The sequence below is a fragment of the Mus musculus genome, chromosome 8 (genome assembly GCF_000001635.26).
Source record: "Mus musculus strain C57BL/6J chromosome 8, GRCm38.p6 C57BL/6J".
NCBI classification, from domain to species: domain Eukaryota; kingdom Metazoa; phylum Chordata; class Mammalia; order Rodentia; family Muridae; genus Mus; species Mus musculus.
This window is the reverse complement of record NC_000074.6, coordinates 119,394,852-119,415,890: the sequence shown is the minus strand read 5'-3', so window position 1 is coordinate 119,415,890 and position 21,039 is coordinate 119,394,852. Positions and strand designations below refer to the sequence as shown.

At 51.9% G+C, this 21,039-nt stretch overlaps 1 protein-coding gene and 2 long non-coding RNA genes across 12 annotated transcripts in view; 2 read left to right on the top strand and 1 right to left on the bottom strand.

Moving 5' to 3' along the window:
• The window catches only part of Gm32006, a 14,459-nt gene extending 13,672 nt beyond the window's left edge, over positions 1-787 (top strand). For all 3 annotated transcript variants that reach the window (XR_001778664.2, XR_001778663.2, XR_388085.4), the window contains one exon: positions 13-787. This is a non-coding gene — a long non-coding RNA (predicted gene, 32006). The remainder of the gene's footprint in view (positions 1-12) is intronic.
• Positions 1-21,039, bottom strand: part of Mlycd (malonyl-CoA decarboxylase) — a 26,987-nt gene extending 5,948 nt beyond the window's left edge. For 4 of the 8 annotated variants that reach the window (XM_017312922.2, XM_006531222.4, XM_006531225.4 and 1 more), the window contains exons 1-4: positions 20,421-21,039; positions 14,298-14,410; positions 13,301-13,457; positions 8,186-8,335 (exon numbers count right to left, since the gene is read on the bottom strand). In XM_017312922.2, coding sequence (XP_017168411.1) covers positions 8,186-8,335; positions 13,301-13,457; positions 14,298-14,410; positions 20,421-20,945 — 945 coding nt within the window. In that variant the 5' untranslated portion in view covers positions 20,946-21,039. Of the gene's footprint in view, positions 1-4,788; positions 6,302-8,185; positions 8,336-13,300; positions 13,458-14,297; positions 14,411-20,420 lie in introns of those variants that run through there. The other 4 variants (XM_006531218.4, NM_019966.3, XM_006531226.4 and 1 more) reach the window with 4 other exon arrangements.
• On the top strand, positions 8,417-9,347 carry Gm46053. Its single transcript, XR_001778665.2, has 2 exons — positions 8,417-8,605; positions 8,814-9,347. It is a non-coding gene; the product is annotated as a predicted gene, 46053 (long non-coding RNA).

Here is a 21,039-nt window from a genome sequence, read left to right as displayed (position 1 = left end):
AGCTGTTCTTAGGGTACATTGGAGGTGTGAGGCCAGGAACAGGAGCACACCAGGATGAAGGAGCACACCAGGATGAAGGAGCACACCAGGATGAAGGAGCACACCAGGATGAAGGAGCACACCAGGATGAAGGAGCACACCAGGATGAAGGAGCACACCAGGATGAAGGAGCACACCAGGATGAAGGAGCACAGGCCCTACTTGTCAAGCCTGCTGACTTGGGCTGCTCAGGCTTCTGGTCTTTCAGCCCGGACAGGGGGTAACTGTTCTCTGGGGATGGAGCTGTGAACGAGGCAAGAACTCAGTTCACAACAGAGCCAACAGAACTCAGAGAGGCACGAGGCACCAGCCCAAGTACTGCCTAAGAAAGAGGGATGGGGACCCAGGTGGTGCCGAGCTGCGGTGGTCCTTCGGGTGCTATAAACGCTCAGATCACCCCGTCTCCTGTAACTCCACGTCTGTGCTCCCAAGAGGAAGAGCATCAAGCTCAGTGCTCCGTGAGGCTGGATGTGGATGGATTCTGTCTGGTCCTCTCCGGCCTGGGGGGACATCAGAGCACAGGCTGGTGAGCCGGCCCTGTGGGTGAAGACAGTTCACCTACCCGATGGCCTGAACTGACTTCCACAGGTGTCCTCCGATCTGACTGCTACCCCTGTGCTCTGTCTGCATCCTCTCCTGGTAACTAAAACTATCATTAAAACCCTTTTAAAAGCTGTCATCGTTTTCTAATGGCAGAAGACACTGATTTTCTCATCTAGAGGTTAGGAAAAAAATGGCTTTCTTATGAGACTGGCTTTCTTCTTCATCTGAATCCTGCTATCTAAGGAGCACACTGTTCAGTAGCCTGTGTGTGTGTGCTCTCCCCCTGAATACGTATCCGTTACGACCTCTCACTAGTTCTTCCCTGGGGAAGATCAAGATGAAGACAACCCATTCACCCCCACACCAAGTACTACTTTGGCTATCCAGCCCACGCAGCTCTAGGTTTCACACCACGCATAGGATAAGAATATTAAGCTGGATGACCTCTGCTCTTGTATGCATACAAGATAGATAGATCTCATGTGGAATACATGAACATCTGCTCTAGATGTTATTGAAGGACCAGCTGCATCTGAGCTCTATTTTATTGGAAGGCTAGCACAGGAAAGACGGGCTCTTTCTATCACAAAAGCTATTGGACATTTCAAAGAGCAAGGTTAAACCGTTCAAGAACACTGACCGCAAGTTGATAGAAGCCTGTCGCTGGCTAACTGACATTAAATAGGTTAAAAGTAATGTTTCTTCCTACAAATTTCTCCTGTAGGTGAGGTCATGGCCCAGCTAGGATGTGCTGGAAAATGTGCATAGAAGGGTAGGCAGCAAGCAAGCAGATCAGGGCTCACAGGATGGCTCAGCCGAGGCTCGCCGCCTGGTTTCTATCCCTGGGAGCCACATAGAAGGAGACAAGTGACTTCTGCAAGTTGTCCTCTGACCTCACAAATGCCATGGCATCTGAGTGTCCCCACACATGCATAGATGGAAAAATACATAAAGGACAAAGCACACCAATCACGGAAGCAAATGGAAGATATGAATCGCTCTGAAAAGTCTTGCTCCTGATCTATTCAAAACAAAACAAAACAAAACAAAAGATTCCCTGGAAAATTAATGCAACAGGACCCACGGCAGAATTCAAATAAAATACATTCTAGTCTCTCTCCCTTAAAACCACAAAGCTGCAAACCTGGGCTGCACTGTGACGTATATCCACAGGTTGCAAGATTCACAGATAGTGGACATGGCTTTGTCCAAAGGCTCCTTGGAGGCCAGTGAGCTCTGGCTGAGATAAAGCATAGGCACACAGCTGGGACACCCTGCTCTGCTCTGTATCTTCTGGGCTTCTGCCAAGGGTCCTGCTGGCCATAGGTGTATTTCCTCTTGAGCCAGCCTAGGATTCACTCCAAGCCTCCTGCTCAGAAGCACTCGGGGGTCTGCCTCGGTTGGCAGCAGCACGACCTTGGCTTTAGCCTTTGTTTCACAAACTGTAAAATGCGGGAGCTGCTCAGGCTTGGCCAACCTTGGTGCGATGCTTCGTATGTTTTCTAATGCGTGTACTCACGCTGCCCTTGTAGCTGTGCAGTGACACATCATGTGTGCATGTGGCGGCCAGAAGCTGACGAGCATCTTTCACTGTCCCTCCACCTTATCTTCTGAGGTCTCTCTGAACTTACTGACTGGATAGGCAGCTGACTGGTGAGCTACAGGGAATCCTGGGGTCTCTGCCTGCCCAGTGCTAGGGTTATAGGTGTGTGTCATCAGGCCTCACTTTTATGTGGGCCATGGGGGTCCAAATTCAGGTCCACATGTCTACATGGCAGGCACTTTAGCCATGGAGCCAAATTTTCTATCCCCTCACCCTTTTCTGAGAGAAAAAGCAACAAGAACTTATTAATACCATTGCTTTCAGTCACCTGGTTTTCAGTCTTGGATTACATTCAAGGACATGAAATACTTAATCCTTACGCTCAGAGGTGATGTGAAAACTCTAACAGTGACTACCCAAGGCTGATGCCAGGCACCTGGCCACCAGTGCGTTTGGATTTGGGTCTGTGATCCTGGATCAGGCCTGAACATCAGTTCAGTCAACCTGAATGAGATCCACGGAAGGGAGAGGGGAGGGACCCTCTGAACCCGTAGAGAGCCACTGTTGGGAAAGCCGACCAGCGCTGGGAGAGCCAAGGAGCTTTGGGAGGAGGGAGAGTGGCAGCTCCATGTCCCCAGCTCTGTATCCCTAGCTCTATGAACCCCTAGTTTCTGTTCTTCCACAGTTCTGCGGTCCCTGTGAGCTCCACGCCCTCCCCAGCTCCGAATCCCTCTCCAGCTCTGTGCCTCTCACTAGCTCAGTGTTCTGGAAACCTGGAGTTGGTCTGTGTGGGCCGATGTGGGTCTGGGTAGATGGTTTTCGCCGGCGAGGGAGAAGCTCCTAACCAAACCCCACTCCTACGCACCCTTTGGAGAAGGCACTCGAGTCGCAGCAGTGCCACCTGGTGGCGGTGAGGAGGACAGCACCTACTATGATCAGGTAGCCTGGGAAGGGGCCAGAGCTGTCTACCACAGGGGCTGTGTTCATTCCATCCCCGTCTTCCCACCAACCCTCATTTCATTTAGATCCCCTAAAGCCCTGGGGTGGGGGGCACGCCAGGAACATCACTCAGGATGGAAGTGGACATTTTCCACCACAAAATGTCTGCAGATGTGGGAAGTGGCCCAGTGACCAAGAAGGGAAGTGTGATTACTGAGAAGTGCTTTAGAATCAGCAAGAGCTTCCTGTGACAGGTCTCAGTAAGGACCAGAGCTCCACCCGGGGCCCTCCAAGGTTAAGGTTAGGGCCATGGTGGGATGTGAACAGGTCGGAAGAATACACACCAAAGGGAAGCTGAGGTTTGGGCAGTGACTGGAGGGCTGGCGGCAGGTTGAGGACACGGTGGAAGGGCTCGAGGGACACACTGTGAAGGGTGGTCAGCAAGCTGATGCAGACAGTAGTTAGGCAGCATGAGGGTGCCCTGCAGAGCAGATGCAGAGAAGATGCCCCACTCCCAGCTGCTCCCAAGGGCCCGCTGCAGCAGGGCCTGCTCTTTGGCTGAGTGTTTCTGTAAGCTGAAGCTAAACCAAGATAGCCACACAGTGCTAAAGACTTAACAATGCGGAGCAACAGCACCTCCTGACTGTGGAAAGCTGGAACATCGCAGATCAGAGGCAAACCGTCCTTGCCTTTAATCTGACTGCAGCATGTTCAATGCAGTTCCTAGGTTTGACCTAGTAACCTTGTGACTATCCAAACCTTTAACATGTATTAAGAAATATCATTACATTTTCATTTTTTATTTGTGTGTGTGCTCTGACACATATGTGGAGGTCAGGGGACAATGTGTGGGAGCAGATTCTATTAGGTAGGTCCTAGACGCAGGTTCTGATAACCTCGGTGCCTGGAGTTGTTGTCTTGCCCTAAATGCTTTATAACTACCAGTTCCCACTGATCAAGAAGGCAAGAATGGTTTCAGCACCCGGACCACTCTCATCAGGTTTCCTGCATTGCTGGAGTGTGTTTGGCAAGTTGCTTTATGACTTAGCTCTATAATAAATTCACATACGAACACTTTCAGGGCGGTGGTGTATTCAGGGCAACCTGAGGCCATGTCCCTTGGGCCATAGACACATCTGGCTCAAGTATAAACAGTCTTTAATTCTCGCCTTTGAGGTGAAAGCTGTTTTCTGTTGACATTTCTACCTAGGCCAGGGTTGAGCCTGGGATCATAGAGTCCAGTCAACCTAGGGAGGCCACCCTGGGAAGTTCTAGAAGATGCTATCAGGAAAGACAGGGGACAAGCATGTCCAACCGAGAGTAGCACTGTTCCTGCTGATGTGTGATATGCTCACAGATGTGCGTGTACAAATGTGGATGCACACACGGATATACTTACTACATGTGCTCCAGGTCACAAGCATACCTGCCAATGCAACCCAAGTGTAGCCAAGCCCTTCTCACAGCTGTGTGGACATGCGGAGACACACACTGCCACATATACATACACACATAGCCACACACACAGCCACACACACATATATACACACACACATACATAACCACACACAGCCACATCCACCTCTCCCCTGCTCTTTATCCTGCACCTATGATTTCATCCACTGTCCCTGGTGGGCTGGCTGGGGAACATGACACCACAAACACATCAGAGCAGAGCTGAGCCTTGCTGGGACGCTAATCTTGAAGAAAAGTACACAGTGAAGTAGACTTAAAGGTGTACAGTGAACAATCATGTTTAATGCTTACAGAACAAATCTGTTCTTTACCGTTCAGTTCATTATGAACTGGGATCTCATTTAAACCCTGTAAGCCAACTCTGGCCTCAAGCAGCAGCAGCATCCCTGAGGTGCCAAACACACCCTGTGCACGGCACAAACTCTCTCTAGTCTGAGCTTTAAGCTGCGGTATTAGCCACAGTACAGATCTTAGTCCTCTCCCAAATAGAGAGAACATGACTGTCAGCTCTTCATACTCCAAAAGGTCTGTGCTCTGGGCTGTGTCCTGGGTGGCCTGTGGTGGCATCTGTAGAGCTTTCTGAAGGCACAGGCTGTGGGGGAGCAGCACAGTGGGATCCCCGGAACCCCAGCACCCAGTCCGCCACCGCCTCCTAGCAGTGAGTGGGCCACCACAGTGACAGCCAAGGTGTGGCCTCCTGAGTGCCTGCTGAGGTCAGAGGACAGCACCGCTGTGGCCTCCCTGAAAAGGATTCTGTGGTAAGTAAGCCTGGCCCATCAGAACACAGCCTCCTTTCTAAGAAGGGGCCCAAGCTTTGGGAAGGCTGTCCCTAGAGTTTGCTGTTGTTCTGGAACTGGGCTACCAGGCTGAGGATCTGCTCGGAAGCTTTGATGTTCTTGGAGCCCAGGTAGGAGATACTGTTGGGGCCTGTCTCCTCCAGGTAGTAGCGGTAGTTGACCATGAGGCCGCATGAGCTGGTGAGGCCTTTGAGGCTGCTGTCAGCCATCCAGTTGATACGCCACATCACAGCCCCATTCTGCAGATGGAAGTTGGCCACTGGGTTGAGGGCGTAGCCTCGGTGCTTCTCACCGTACAGGTACCAGGCACACAGCCTCATTAGTGGCCCCTGCAGCGCCTGCGTCAGCTTCTCTGACTTCACCCACTCACCACTGCTCAGGAACCCCTTGAGGCTCTCGTGAACAGGGTTGCCGGTAACCGCTGAGATTTCTTGGCACTCTGAGTCTGTGAATAGTTCGTTCCTCCCATGCTCCTTCCCCTGCACATTCAGGAGGCCCAGCAGCCACTTGGTGAATCCAGGGATAGGCGACAGGCTTGAAAAGGCCCCCAGCTGAGGAAATTCCTTCTGCAGGTGGGCGGGGGAGGGAAGGCAGAGAACACAGGGTCAGCAGGGTGGGACACACAGGAACACTCCCAACACGGCCTATGTGTGCAGGCAGCAGGGCCAGCTGACAGGATCGCTGCACGCTCCTTCAAACCACATTCATGAGGACTCTGGTGACCGTCAGTGCCGGGCGGGAGGCATCTTGCATTGCCAACATCAGCCTATAACCATGATAGCTCCAGCCACACCATTGCCACAATAGTGAAGCAGAGGTCAGCAGTGAGCTTGCTCAGAGCCAGAGAGCCAGGCTTGGATGCTTGCTTGATACATGGACGCCCAGTGGCTCATGACTGTTCCGCAGAGGGCACAGCAGGGTCAGGCAAAAATGTGTTACCACAGGGCACAGCTTAATCATGGCTCTACAAATGACATAGAGAGCGCACAGATGGTCTTCAAGCATGCGCACTCCCTGGCTATAACATAGTAAGGCCACTCTGGGGAAAGCCCACGGCTGTGAGAACACAGCTGGGTCGGGCGCCTCACGGTGCCTCTGGTCTTCCCTCGTGGCTCCTCCACAGCTGAGGTATGCTCTCCATCCTGTGTGACTTACGCTGTGCATCTTCTGCTCGCCATCTAAATCCTACAGACCAGTACAGAGAGGCAGGCCAGTGCTCCCCATACTCCTCACTGGCACTGCGGCTCTCGAGTGTGCTGCCTGGAAACCTGGTGACAGCCCTTGGTGCAGCCTTCGGAGGAGGGCACCTGGAGGGACTTTCTGCCTCACAAATAAGTACCAGGAAGTGGCCACAGGTGACTTCCGGGTGAAACTTCTGTCTCAGGTGGATCACCTAGAACCCTAGATCCAGCTCTCTCTCCCTTCCTTGTCTTGTGTCCCCTCTCCCTGCAGTACATTTTACCACCATGAGTAGAAGAAAGAGAGGGGGAGGTGTGTGTGTGTGTGTGTGTGTGTGTGTGTGTGTGTGTGTGTGTTCACTCTCTCTGAGGGACGGAGTTAGAATGGTGATAGCACGGACTCCCAGAATACCAAGTTCTCTAAATCTGGTTGGCACATGCCTGTCATCCCAGCCACTTCTCAGCTGAGACAGGAAGGTTGTGAGTTCAAGGCCAGCCTGAAGAACCTTGAGAGACTCTATCTCAAAATAAAACATTAAAATGGGTAGAACAGGGAGAGGGGGCTGTGGGTGTAGCTCAACGACAGGCTGCTCGTCTCCATGATCAAACCCAACTATACTGGGAGCCAGTGTGACACGAGCACAAAGCTCTTTGGCTGTGCTTGGCTTGTGAGGTCAAGTTTGCCACCCCGTGCTGTACCTGAGCAGAAAAGGTCAGAGAGGGAGCGGCTGGCACAGGGCTGCTCTCAGCAGCCCAGAGTTATGATTCTTCACTGTGGCCACCTGCTCCCCACGAGGCAGCTGGAAAAGCTGTGCCCAGGGTAAACTGCAGCTTTCCGTCTTAGGACACGTAACGTGTCTGTGATGGTTTGACTAAGAATGGCCTAAATAGACTCAAGTGTTTGCTTGGCCTGTAAGGAGTGGCACTATTAGGAGGTGTGGCTTTGGGGGAGTAGGTGTGGCCTCGTTGGAAGAAGTGTGTTACTGTGCATCAAGATGCAGAATCTCAGCTTCTTTATCTGCCTGCACGCCACCATGTTTCCCACCATGACAGTAATGGACTAAACCCTGAACTGTAAGCCAGCCTCAATTAAACGTTTTCCTTTATTAGAGCTGTGGTCACTGCATCTCTTTACAGCAATAAACCCTAACCAAGACCCTAACTAGTGCCTCTTCCAGGCAGCAAAGAAAAGGGAATCAGACCAACACAGGCCAATGCATTTACCTTTATGCTGCCTGGTCTAACCTGGAAACTCCCCTCACAAGGCCATGAAGGCCGTGGAGGGAGGGTCTGGCATAGCATGATGAAGAGGGTGGTCAACTGTACTCCCTAGACTGATGCATCAGAGAGTGGTGGGTGGCCATGCTGATGTGTGCCCAGATGTGTGTGCCGGGAGTACAGGGCAAAACCCAGGCAAAGTCTCTGCACAGAGCTCACATCCCCCTAACACACATGTATGGTAAGGTATGGTACGGCCTGCATGATGCTGTGCCCACACGCCTGCTCTCCCAGCTCCTGGCCTGGCCCAACAGCACCTGATACCGTCCTGCCTCCTTCCCCGTCCCTTCCGATCCCTGCTGTCTGCATCCCTGTGAGACATCCCAGAGAGGCGGGGGCTCTCCTGCCATCGACAGTGACCCTGGAGCTGGGTGCTGCCCCAGCATGCTCACCTGCAGCTCCTTGACCACTCTCTTTATGAGGAAGGTCCCGAGCTCCACCCCCTGCAGGCCCTGCTGGGTCAGGCTGATGGAGTAGAAGATGGCAGCGGCGATCCTGTTCCTCTCCTCGGTTTCAGTCGGAGGGCACTCCTTCACAATGCCCTAGAAAACACCAACAGCGACATCAGAAAGGCTCCATGTGCACTGCTCACACTGAGGGCCACCTTGTCACATTCACAGGACAAGTCCCTTGGCACCAAAGTACTGCAGGAGAATTGAGTCCCTGCTCCTATGCTCCTGGTTGCTCAGGTTCAGGCCATCTGTTCTGAATACTCTGGAGGTGACCATCTCACTCTCTCTGCCTACCATCTGGAGACGCCATGTCAGCTCTGCTCAACAGCAGCACCTTTGGTCTTTGCAGGCAGCGCCGGGGTAAGCTGCTTTGTACTCTGAGCCTCTGTCAAGGGTAATGGCTACACGGGCTTTCTTTAAGAGCCCAGTCCCCTGCCCACTGCTATCTACGCCTTTGCTCAGCTTGCATTTCTGTTCTAGAAGGCCACAGGCAGTCCTTTCTCAAAATGTACCCTTTAAAGGATTTTCTGTGCTCTTTAGCCTCATGCGGCATCCTTATTTTTCCTAGTGAAAACCTATTCACAGACACCTCCACAAGCAAGCTAAGAAATGAGTTCTGCTGTGAGTATCTCAGTGGCACCAACTTCATTGGCTCCCAGTTTTTACTACATGTGTGGTGGGTTTTTTTTTTTCCTGTTTTGTTTTGTTTGAGACAGGGCTTTTCCTGTAGCCCACCCTGTCCTGGGACTCTCTTTGTAGACCAGGCTGGACTTGAACTCACAGAGCCCTGCCCCTGCTTCCGAGTGCTGGAGTTAAAGGAGCGTGCTACCACTGCCCAGGTCACCAAGGAGTTTTAAGCTGAGTCTCTGAAGACTGCTGGGGACAGCATACCATGACACAGATGGCGTCTGGGACCCTGAGAAGTAGGAGACACATCTTTCCAGGGGACCCGCCATCAGAAATAAGGAACTACCCGCAGCAGGCCTAGATAGTGACATCTCAGAAGCCCTCAGGCAATTCATTTGTAAAAATGTCGTTCTTATTTCTCCTAATGTTAGCCCTGGACCCTGGCTGCATAGATTTCATTTGTGTGTGACTGTCAGTTGGTCTTGGTGTACATAATTATTTTACTATATCTGGCTTTTCTATTTCTCCTTTTGTTCTGTGAAACTAGAGGTTTCTTGATGTAGTGATTCTTAATCCAACATTGAGGCATGGGGCACAGCACAGCACAGTCCTATGGCCCAGGTGCATGCTGCACACTCATCTTGGAAACAATGCAATAACTGCACAATGGTAGTTTCAGATTAATGTTTGACTTGCAAAGAAAGTTAAAAGAGATTATTAGAAAATGAAACAGAAGCCAGGGTGGGGCGTGTGGCACTCGGGAGGCAGAGGCAGGTGGATTTCTGAGTTCGAGGCCAGCCTGGTCTACAAAGTGAGTTCCAGGACAGCCAAGGCTACACAGAGAAACCCTGTCTCAAAAAACCAAAAAAAAAAAAAAAAAAAAAAAAAAAAAAAAAAAAAAAAAAGAAGAAGAAGAAGAAGAAGAAAAAAATGAAATAGAGCCATGTACTGTTAGAGTCATATAGGGTCCATTACTAAAAAGTAAAAAATTTACTACAACTATGAAAATTATTAGTATAAGAGACACAACCATGGAATAAGGGAACACAAGCACGGGATACTTTAATTTAGAAAGGAAAAAGCTATTGAGTCACTGTCTGTGACCTACAGAAGCAGAAGCTAGCGGGAATCTAGTGAAGGGCTAACCTGACTGTTTGGCCACTGCCTGGCAGCTTTGCCCACGTCACTTATCATTAGAGCTTCACAGAAAAATGTGTATAGCTGACCTTGGATCTTCAAGCCCTGAAGCTCTGAAGTATAAATATGTCAAAAGTTAAAGTTTAAATAATGGTACGATTACAATTATTATTTTGGCCATGGGCTTGGAGATAGGGGAAGCTTAAAACTCTAGAGAACAATTGTGATTCTTAGTGGGATGTAGTTACTCTGTTGAGTTTGATCTGGCAATGATTATACAATGCCTTTTCTCCTACCTGCTTCTTGGAGTAACAATAAAAGACAAAGAGAGAGTGTGAGGAGAGAGAGTGTGTGCAGTGTGTGTGTGTGTGTGTGTGTGTGTGTGAGGAGAGTGTGTGTGTGGTGTGTGTGAGGAAAGTGTGTGTGAGGAGAGAGTGTGTGTGTGGTGTGTGTGTGAGGAGAGAGTGTGTGTGCGGTGTGTGTGATGAGTGTGTGTGGTGTGTGTGTGTGAGGAGAGAGTGTGTGTGCAGTGTGTGTGTGTGAGAAGAGAGAGTGTATGCAATGTGTGTGTGAGGAGAGTGTGTGTGTGGTGTGTGTGTGAGGAGAGAGTGTGGGTGCAGTGTGTGTGTGAGGAGAGTGTGTGTGCAGTGTGTGTGTGAGGAGAGAGAGTGTGTGCAGTGTGTGTGTGTGAGGAGAGTGTGTGTGCAGTGTGTGTGTGTGAGAAGAGAGTGTATGCAATGTGTGTGTGAGGAGAGTGTGTGTGAGGAGAGTGTGTGTGTGGTGTGTGTGTGAGGAGAGAGTGTGTGAGGAGAGTGTGTGTGCAGTGTGTGTGTGAGGAGAGAGAGTGTGTGCAGTGTGTGTGTGAGGAGAGAGAGTGTATGCAATGTGTGTGTGTGTGTGAGGAGAGTATGTGTGCGGTGTGTGTGAGGAGAGTGTGTGTGTGTGCGGTGTGTGTATGTGAGGAGAGAGTGTGTGTGCAGTGTGTGTGAGGAGAGTGTGTGCAGTGTGTGTGTGAGGAGAGTGTGTGTGTGCAGTGTGTGTGTGAGGAGAGAGAGTGTGTGCAGTGTGTGTGTGTGCAGTGTGTGTGTGAGGAGAGGGAGTCTGCGAGGAGAGTGTGTGTGCGGTGTGTGTGAGGAGAGTGTGTGTGCAATGTGTGTGTGAGGAGAGAGAGTGTGCAGTGTGTGTGTGCGCAGTGTGTGTGTGAGGTGCATATGTGTGAAAGGGGAGCACACAGAGGAGTAGGACGCGTGTGTGAGTGTGAGAAAGGGAGTGAACAGGAGAATACAACTTATTGCCCAAGGAGAGAGTGAAAGTGCACACAGCCTCAAGCAGAGAGAGAGAGAGAGAGAGAGAGAGAGAGAGAGAGAGAGAGAGAGAGAGAAAGAACACAACCTCAAGCCTTGAAACGTGTCTGTCAGCTTGTACCTAAAAAAATTGTCTATATGTGTCTGTTTTTGTTTGTTTGTTTGTTTTCCAGACAGGGTTTCTCTGTGTAACCCTGGCTGTCCTGGAACTCACTCTGTAGACCAGGCTGGCCTCGAACTCAGAAATCCACCTGCCTCTGCCTCCCAAGTGCTGTTTCTTAAGCGCTTTCCAGATATCCCTGCTTCCAGTTGAGGCTGGACCCCTACGATGGCCGGCAGGTGATAGTCTTGGTGCTGAAGCAGGCACAGCTTGTCTGGGATGAACAAATAGGTTTATACTGCTTGAGTGCCTGCCAGCCTGTGATCCCTGGAGCAGGGCTGCTCAGCCCTGAGCTCCTGACGGCGCCCTCCTCCTGCAGCGTGCTTCCTGTTCTACAGTCACGGGCAAGTGACTGAGGCCCCTTCATCCCCGGTGCTGTCTGAAATGAGAGCCACTAATAAGGTGTTCTGGGGACTGAGGTGTAGGGAGCACATGCTCACTGGGTGTAATGAAGATCACAGAGGAGGCCGTTCCCCACCCGCACCCCTGCACACACACATACACACACACACACACACACACACACACACACATCTGGAGCCTGGAGTCCAAACCTCCAGAAACCAAGGTTGGCCTTTCATGCAAAATCTAAACCCACAGTGACATTTCAGTCCACAGGCTGTGCAGGTCAAGGGTTCCTTCCTGGAGCTACCCCTGGAAGGCCACACATACATGGCTGTCGCCTTCCACGTATACACACGAGCTGCAAGCATGAGCATTTGGGTTCTCAGGGCCGCAAGTACCCTCAAGTTTTCAGATAAAAAGGAACACAGTCTGCCCTTTAACACACATGCCATCCTGCCCCAACAGAAGCACCCACAACACTGGTCCCCATGCCGGCTCCGAGGCCTGCTGACTCGTTGACACATGACAATTCAGAGGGACTTTGTCTCTGCCCATCAACACCCAGTTTCTGTCTGCCTGCTGCCCATCCTCTGAGCCCCTCAGCTGGGAAGCTGAGGCAGGGAGCCTATCTCACGATGCCTCATCATCATTTGCCTCTGTAATGCCCATCCAGACCGCCACTCCTCCCCATCTTCTCGCCCTGAGCAAACCTCCTCTCCCTCTCCTCACGCCCTTCACCTGCCTGCAGGTCGTGTAGTGTGGCCACTGACCCACTGACCCACTGACCCACTGTCCCATGCTTGTCCATACCTTCCTGCCGGACGCCTGCAGAGGGCCAACTTCCACAGGAAGGGGCAGAACAAGTCCTTACAACTTCAGCTCCCTGTCAGCTCCCAGTTTGCAGCAGCGCACGGAATCAAGTTCGCCGCTCAGCTGTCAAGCCGCCTCTCAAATGCCACAGCACACGTGCCCTGCCTGCCTCTTCCATCACACGCGGTCCTGTTTACGGACCTCAATTCTTCTCAATTCAAAATCACCAGACAGGTGAGCGCTTATCCTTGGCCTGACCTTTAACTACACACCAGGAGATTTTATCCACACAGTCACAGTATCCATGAGAGTTTAAAGTGGACTCTCTTAAAAAGGGATAAAATTACACTAAAAAAAAAATCACCAACAAAAATACACTTAGAAGCTGTGCATGGTTGCTTAAGACTTTAATCCCAGCACTTGGGAGGCAGAAGCAGGCAGATCTCTTTGAGTTCAAAGCTAGCCTGGTCTACATGATGAGCTTCAGAGCAGCCAGACCTACATAATTTGAAAACAAATCCCTAGGCCCCATGTAGAAGGAGAGACTCAATGTCTACAAGCTGTCCTCTGACTTCCACACACTCCCTGTTCCATACATAGGTGTGTATGCACACATGCACGCACGACACAGTGATAGGCCTGTTTTGTCCTGAAAGGACCATGCGTAAGTACCTGGATGTTGTTGGAAATGTCACCAGTCAGAGCCACATGCAGAACCACCAGGGGTTCCCCGGGGGTGGAGCAGTGGGAGAAGAAGTAACATCTCCGGTAGGGCCCCACACGCCGCTTCATGTCCATCCAGTTTTTCACAGGGTGCACAGCCTCACACCTGAGCAAGCGATGCGGAGAGCAGACAGATGGGGAATTACAAATGGACAGGCACTTAGTCCTACTCACGCTGGAGACGGCTGCTCTGCATCTTTACCCCAGTCTGTTCTGTCTGGCACCAGTCTGTCTGTCTGTCTGTCTGTCTGACACAGGGTTTTGCTCTACAGTCCTGGCTAGTCTGATGCTATCACCTAGGCTGACCTTGAACTTTTGATGATCCTCCTGCCTCGGCCTTCCAAATACTGGGGTCACAGGCGTGTGCTACCCAGCTCAACACCTGTTTCTAGAGGACTTGGTGGGGCTCTCAGGTGCACTTATGCATCAGTTCCATGCAAGCCTCCAGGAATGTCCTGTCACTGATCAGGGTCTTCTATGTGCTTTGGGTCTCTACAGTTTGGAAGTGGACAGCCATGCTGCAAACACTTGTGGTTACCCAGTCTCCAGCCTTATCCCGCACCTCCTACTGTCAGCCTGGAGTGGAGCAGTAGACACTGGCTAGGTCTCCATCCCAGGATGCTTTCCTGCCTTTGACTCCAGGGGCCAGATGGGATGCGGGCAGGATGGCAGGGCTGTGCTTCTCTGTACCCCTGGGCATGCTCTGACTACTCGGAGAGCATTTACAACTGGATGAGAGGGCGCTGAGCACTCGCGCCAACACTTGCTCTAACTAGTCCCTACAGTTCTAGCCATGGGGCCATGTGCTTTGAATGACTGGCTAGGGGCTTCCTGGAGTGCACCCCAGTCTCCACCCTCCCTGTGATAATAGCCCAGCACCCACACATTCAGCGTGTTCAGGTATCAGGTGACACAAAGCCATGCTGGCGAAGGCTGCCATACTCACTCGCTGATCTTCTGAAGTACCTCACAGGGTGAGTGCCAGGTGACCCGCTCCAGGTTCAGGAAGCCGGAGGAGAACCACTCAGACAGCATGCTTTTGAGCACTCCGTTCATTTCCTAGGCGAGGGAGGAAGGCAGGCCTCAGAGAAGCAGGTGTCCACCCACTAGTCTATCTACCCACTCCAAGACGACACACGCTTCCATGTCCTGATGCCCTGTAGTCCACATCCAGCTAGGCTCACGGCTGTAGAATCAAGTTTGTACCGCACATGGCAGTGATTATGTGCCTGACTTCCAGCCAATGAGCTCCAAGAAGAACACTCCTGAAAAGGCTTTGGGATCTTTAAATGACATTGGGGGACATGGCTTTTGCTGATCCATTTTTCTTGTCTCTTTCACTGTAGATTGAGTTACTAGGATGGATGACTTTGGGCCAGGACACCAGGCCAGCCTGGGGCGGCTTCCCCCCAGACTTTGCCCTGAGTGACTGACTTCTCGCTACACAGACCTCTGTACTCTGGGCCTATTACTCTCAGGTGAATTCTACTCTGACAGACAGAATGGTAAACATCCTGAGGCACCTAGTGCCCAGGTGACCTTTCAATACCCTGTAAGGCCCAATACAGGTGCCACCTGCATCTATGAATATTAGTTTTCATCACAGCTAGAAAAACTTTACGGGGCTGGAGAGATGGCTCAGCAGTTAAGAGCACTGACTGGTCTCCTAAAGGTCCTGAGTTCAAATCCCAGCAACCATATGGTGGCTCACAACCATCTGTAATGCGATCTGATGCCCTCTTCTGAAGACAGCTACAGTGTACTTAGATATAATAAAAAAAGAAAAACTTTACAATGCATCTTAACTCTTGATGAGGTCTCCAATCTAGGTGAGAAGGCACAAGCTGCAGGCAAGGAGTGGGTAGAGGCTCTAAAGAAAAGCCTTTACAGAAATGTGACATTTCCATTCATGTAGTTAAGTACCAGGACACAGAGCAGGCATGGTGTTGTCCTATGTGGCTTTACTGGGTAGACAGTACAAACCCAGGGTAAGGGACCTGGTTTCATGTGAGGGGCTATTCTGAATGGCAGGGCTGCCCACAGCCCTCAGGCCCACGGGAGAACAGCTGGGAGGGACAGCATGCAGACTGCATGAGAGTTCAACGGAGCTATTCCGGACAGACGGCAAGACTGGCAAAGTCGTGGGTGGAAGCTGGGCAGGCCCTGTACCTTAGGCTCTCAATCTCATTTCCCTACTCAGCGGAGGTTCTGCAGGGTAAAGTCCATCTTAGTCAAAGCTGCCGTGCTCACACCCAGGAAGGAAGAGAAGGTGCCGAGGATGGTGACTGCAACAGGAGGCTGGCACACAGGACAGGTTTTCATTTGTTTGTTTTTAAATGAAGCCTTGTGGTCTGGCTGAGAGATGGCTCAATAGGTAAAGTGCCTCCCACTCACAAGTACGAGGACCTGAGTGGATCCCCAGAACCCGAGTGGAAGCTGGACACGTGGCCTATGTGCCTGCAGTCACAGCACTCCTGAGGAGAGGTAGGAGCCAGAGTCAGGATGGTACCCAGAACCAACAGGCCTGTAGCATTCACAGTAGTGAACAATAGACCTAGCTTAAGCAAGTTGGAAGCCAAGGCCGATTCCCATGGCTGTCTTCTGATGGTGTGTGCGTTTGCACTCACAACACAAATGATTTTTTTTTTTAAAGGTTGGTTCTGGTGGTGGTATACACCTTTGATGCCTGCACTCAGGAGGTAGAGGCAGCTTGGTCTCTGTCAGTTTGAGGCCATCCTGGTCTACAGAATGAGACCTTGTCTCCAACCCAACCCAACCCAACGAGTCCTTACACACTCTATGATGGTTGTTCATGGGCCTGAGATTCTCTCAGTTTTTGAAGCATAAACTAAGAATCACTAACTCTACCCCTAGTTAACATGCAAGCACACCCCAGCCTCCGGGGCTTGTGACTCTGCTTCTGTGTGCCTATCTCACTGTGGGGCTAGAACAGTGGCTGTGCAGGTGCGCTGAGCTACATTTTGACACTCACAGCAGGGAGTGGCCAGGAACCCTGGCAGCACTGGTGGCACCTCTCCTCTGGAAGTCTCTTCTATTTCGGGCTTCTGACAGCTGTGACATGTGACGTTGGACACGAGAGTGGGCTAAAGGTGAGAAGTCTAGTTCCATAACAGCTGTTCCGGTGGGAAGTGACCACAGCAAGTGGCCAGGTCACCAGGTCACAGACAATAAGCAACAAAAACAGTCTTTTGTGCTTTCTGTTCACAAACACAGCAGTTATGGGCCATAGCAAAAGCTGAGGGGCCTGAGAGCCCCTGAGAACCCCGCTAGGCTGTCAGCCTTCCTCCTGTGCCTGCTTGGTGCATTTGCTGCAGTGCCCATGGAGGCTGCTCTTTTCTTAGCAGAAAGCATCTTCTGAGATGCTTGGCTCTCTAGAGTAGACATTTTTTGGGTATGATTTGTCTTGCACAGAAGCCCAGAGCTAGGAGGGAGGGGAAGTTACTGCCAGGGAAGAAGGGTGAGCTAGAGAGAGTACCCTTCTAGCCATGGGGCTAGGGAGGGGTACTTGATGAACTGGAACCTCTGTCCCTATCAAACAAAACACAACCACCCCCAACCCCCCCTTTGGTCTAACACACACACACACACAAAAGCACAAAACTAATACAGAACTTATACAACATAGAATTGCTAGCGCACTCAGGAGGGACTCCACTGGCTAGCAGGCAGAGAGGCTGTGCTAGCACAAGCATGGTGGCTGTGTTGGGGGGTGGGCAGTCTCCTTCCTCCTCCGGCTCTCAGGGCGACAAGGGTCACTACCTCCAATTTTACTATGAATCCGATGCCCAAACTGCCTGTCCAGAGTCCTGGGGTTCTAACCACCAACTTTGGTCTGGTGCCTGGCACCCACGAAACGCTTCCTTTCGCTGCATTTTTACTATAAGACATGTAATTGATAACCACATCGGCTGCTGCAAGTGTGTAGAGAAAACTCCAAAGCCTGCCAACTCCACCCGATGGGTACTTCCCCTGGCACCCTCCCATACCCACAGATACAGCCTCAGGCAGGAACCACCATGCCAGGTGTGTATGTGTGTGGAGCAGAACCTGGCTATCCACCTCTGTTGAGGACCCAGCTCCTGCTAGGAGTCCCTCTTTGGCTGACATTGAGTATTACCTTGTACACTGCTCCCTGGTCACCAAAGGGCATATTAGCGATGCAACTACACACAGGAGCCCAAGCCCCACTAACGGCTCAGATCGGATCTGGCGCCTCTTTAAGCCCGAAGCCCCCAGTGCCCATCTCCAGAAAGATCACCAAGCCGAGCAAGCAAAGAGCCTTTGAACCTGGCGGCTGATTTTCCTTTAAACAACGTTGTTTAACCTGTAACCCAGGGGAGCCTCTCCCGGCACAGTGACACTGCATTTAGGGTTTTATATTAGTCCCCACACTGAATAATCCACTCATGTTCTCTTTTCTATGGGGTGCCATTTTGGTGCTATGTAGCCCAGGCTGGCTTCTTACTGTGTCACTGGCCTGGGGCTCCCCTGAGACCAGCATCAGCTCACCTCAGTGCTGCGCCCAAGAGTCCCATGGAGTTAGGAACTTAGCTAAGCATCATCGCAGCCACGCCGCAGCCGACAAGAGCAGACTCATCTCCTCACTCAGAACAGCTTCTACTACTGTGTCACTTCATGGGAAACACATGAAGCCAGCATGTGTTTGGGGGCTGCCATGTGTCACATTTATTCTAAAGTGATGGCACCACCTAGGGTTCAACACACAGAGACATGAACCCGTATGACGGGAGACCTTGGGAGCATGCTCAGAAACCAAGTATCCAGACAACACAAAGGTCACGTGTGTGTGTGTGTGTGTGTGTGTGTGTGTGTGTGTGTGTGTGGTGTCAGGCAATCTGTCTACTGGTAGCTCTGAGATCTGGGGACACTGAGCAGTGAGCACATTCCTGTCCCACTTAGCTTCAGTTGTCAACGTGACACACTTTGGAAGAGGGAAACTCCACAGAGGCGCTCCTCTATAGGACAGCCTGGGGGAAGCATTTTCTGGACTGATGACTGACATGAGAGGGCCCAGTCCACTGTGGGTGGTGCTACCTCTTAGCAGGTTGGGCCTGGGCAGTATTAACAAAGGTAGCAGAGCAGGCCAGTGAGCAGCATCCCTCCATGGTCTCTGCCTCAGTTCCTGTCTCCAGGATCCTGCCTTGGCTTCCTCCATGATGGTCTGTAATATGGAAGCCAAGTCAACACTTTTCTCCCTAAGTTGCTTTGGTCAGAATGTTCTGTCACAGCAAAGGAAAGCAAACTGAGATACTTCCTAAAAAAAGCACAGCATTTAAGAAGGTCCTGGGAGTTAGGTAGCAGTGGTACACGCCTTTAATGCAGCACTCAGGAGGCAGAGGCAGGAAGATCTCTCCGCTTGAGGCCTGCCTGGCTTACAGAGTAAGTTCCAGGATAGCCAGGACTACATAGAGAAACCCTGTCTCAAACAAACAAGGTCCTAAGGGACTACACAGTCAGCTTTAAAGCCTTGTGAGCAAAACTGGTATTTCTGTCCTCACCTGAGTGGCCTTGTCAACACAGGTACCTGCACACTAAACTCACAGGACACCTACAGTGACACCTGCTGGGTGTGCTGTGCTGATAATGGGGAGCCTGTGCCTGTATAAGGCAGAGGAGACTTGTGGGTAGGGCGTAGTCTGTACCTTATACTTCAGTTTGCTGTGATCCTAAAACTGCTGTAAACATGGTCTGTCTTGTAAAAGAGACTGTGCAGGGCTGAAGAAATAACTCAGTCAATTAGGAGCTTTCCTGAATTTGATCCCTGGTACTAGTGATTTAAAAGTGGTGGGGGTGGGGTGGGAGGTTGCCAGAGATACTGTTCAAAGTAAGAGCACTGACTGGTCTTGCAGAGGAACTGGGTTTGGGTCCCAGCATCCACAGGGCAGCTTTCAACCGGCTGTAATTCCAGTTCCAGAGGATATGATACACTTTTCTGGCCTAGGTAGGCACTGCATGCATCTGTATACAGGCAAGCAGAACACTGGTATATATAATCTTTAAAAGAAAGGCCACTATATTTAGTGACACACTTTGTTTGCTGGCATTGGGAAGATGGGACAGGAATATTTCTGGGGCTTACTGAGCAGTTTACCTAATCTAACTGGTGAGTCTCAAGTCTCAGTGAGAGACCCTGACTCATATTAATCCCTTAACTACACCAAGGGTTAAGCAATCAAAATGAGAAGTCTGTAAACCTGCACATAGCAGTGCAAAGGAGCCTGGATCAGGGGATGTATATCTGAAGTCTTGGACAGCTCATCACCTCAGCGTGTCATGTCCTTCACTCTAAAGGAGATAGGTGTCAACCGAAAGGACAGAATGGAAGTAAAAATGGCCATGCCTGTTTCAAGCAGGTCAGGAAAAAAGCAGATGAGGCTTTGAACACTGGGGACTTCTGAAATGGTGATATCATTGTGTATGAACTCAGGGTCAATGCTCCTCTTTATTGAATATTAATGGCTGGCAGCTATGCTAGACAATCCTTTGGGTCTCAGCTATATACACCTCCGTTATCTGTACGCTACATGATATCGCTGGGTAAGCTGCTGACTAGCACAGGTACTAAAAAGTCAACTTAGGATCACTGCGTCTGGGGCTGGGGGTTTGGAATCAAATCTCTTGTCCAAAGTCAGATTGCAGAAAGAGGACTGGAGGCTTTAGAGACCCAGGCGGTGGTGACCTTGACTTTTGGCCATGTTTGTGCATTTCGTGTAACCTGTTAGGGTGATGGACGTTCGTGGGAGGTGCCCAAACTTTGCCCAAAGCCGTGTTCCATCCTTGTTCAAGAACAGCGCAGTTAAAACTAGAGCTATTTTGGAGTAAGCGCAATGGGTGTCACACCCGACAGTGACCCCCGAGGATAGTGCTACGAACCACGCAGTAAGCACCGTGGTATCTGAGGCCGGCGAGGTGGCTGCAGGGGCATGGGTAAGGGTCTGGGGAGTGGGGAGTGGGAAGTGGGCAGGGCCCCGGGGCGGTGGCGGGGGGCGGCGGCCCCGGGGTCGCGGTGGCCCGGGCGGGGCCTTACCCGGACGTGCGGCCCCTCCACCAGCTTGAGGGCCTGCGCCTCCAGCAGATCGGCCCGCAGCTGCACCAAGAAGCGCACGCCGCCGTCCAGCTTGCTGATGTGATGGAAGAGGCCGCGATACCGCGGCACGAGCGCGTAGCGCAACCGGTCCTCCGCCTGCAGCAGCACGGCCGCCTCGCGCGCCTGCTGGCGCAGCTGCAGCACCCCGGCGCTCTGCTCGGCCACCTGGCCGTGGTCCACGCCGAAGCCCTGAGCCAGGCGGCCGAGCAGCTCGGCGCGCTGGGACGCCTCGGCCAGGCCGCCGTAGAAGCTCACGAAGTCGGCGCACTGGCCCTCGGCGGGCGCCGGCGTCTTCTCGCGCAGCTCGTAGGCCGGCGTCGGGGGCACGGCTCGCCGCAGCAGCTCGTCCATGGCGCTGGCCGCGAGCCCGCCGCACAGCCGACGTCCCCGGGGCCCCGGAGGCCGCGGCGGGGACCGCAGTGGGAGCAGGCGCCGAGCCCTCAAGCCTGGCCCGAGGCCTCGCATGACAGCTCCGCGACAGCTGCTAGCGGGAGACGCCACTGGAGAGCGGGCCTCTGCCTCGCTTCCGGCTCCGGCTTCCGGTTTCTCGCCGGCCCCA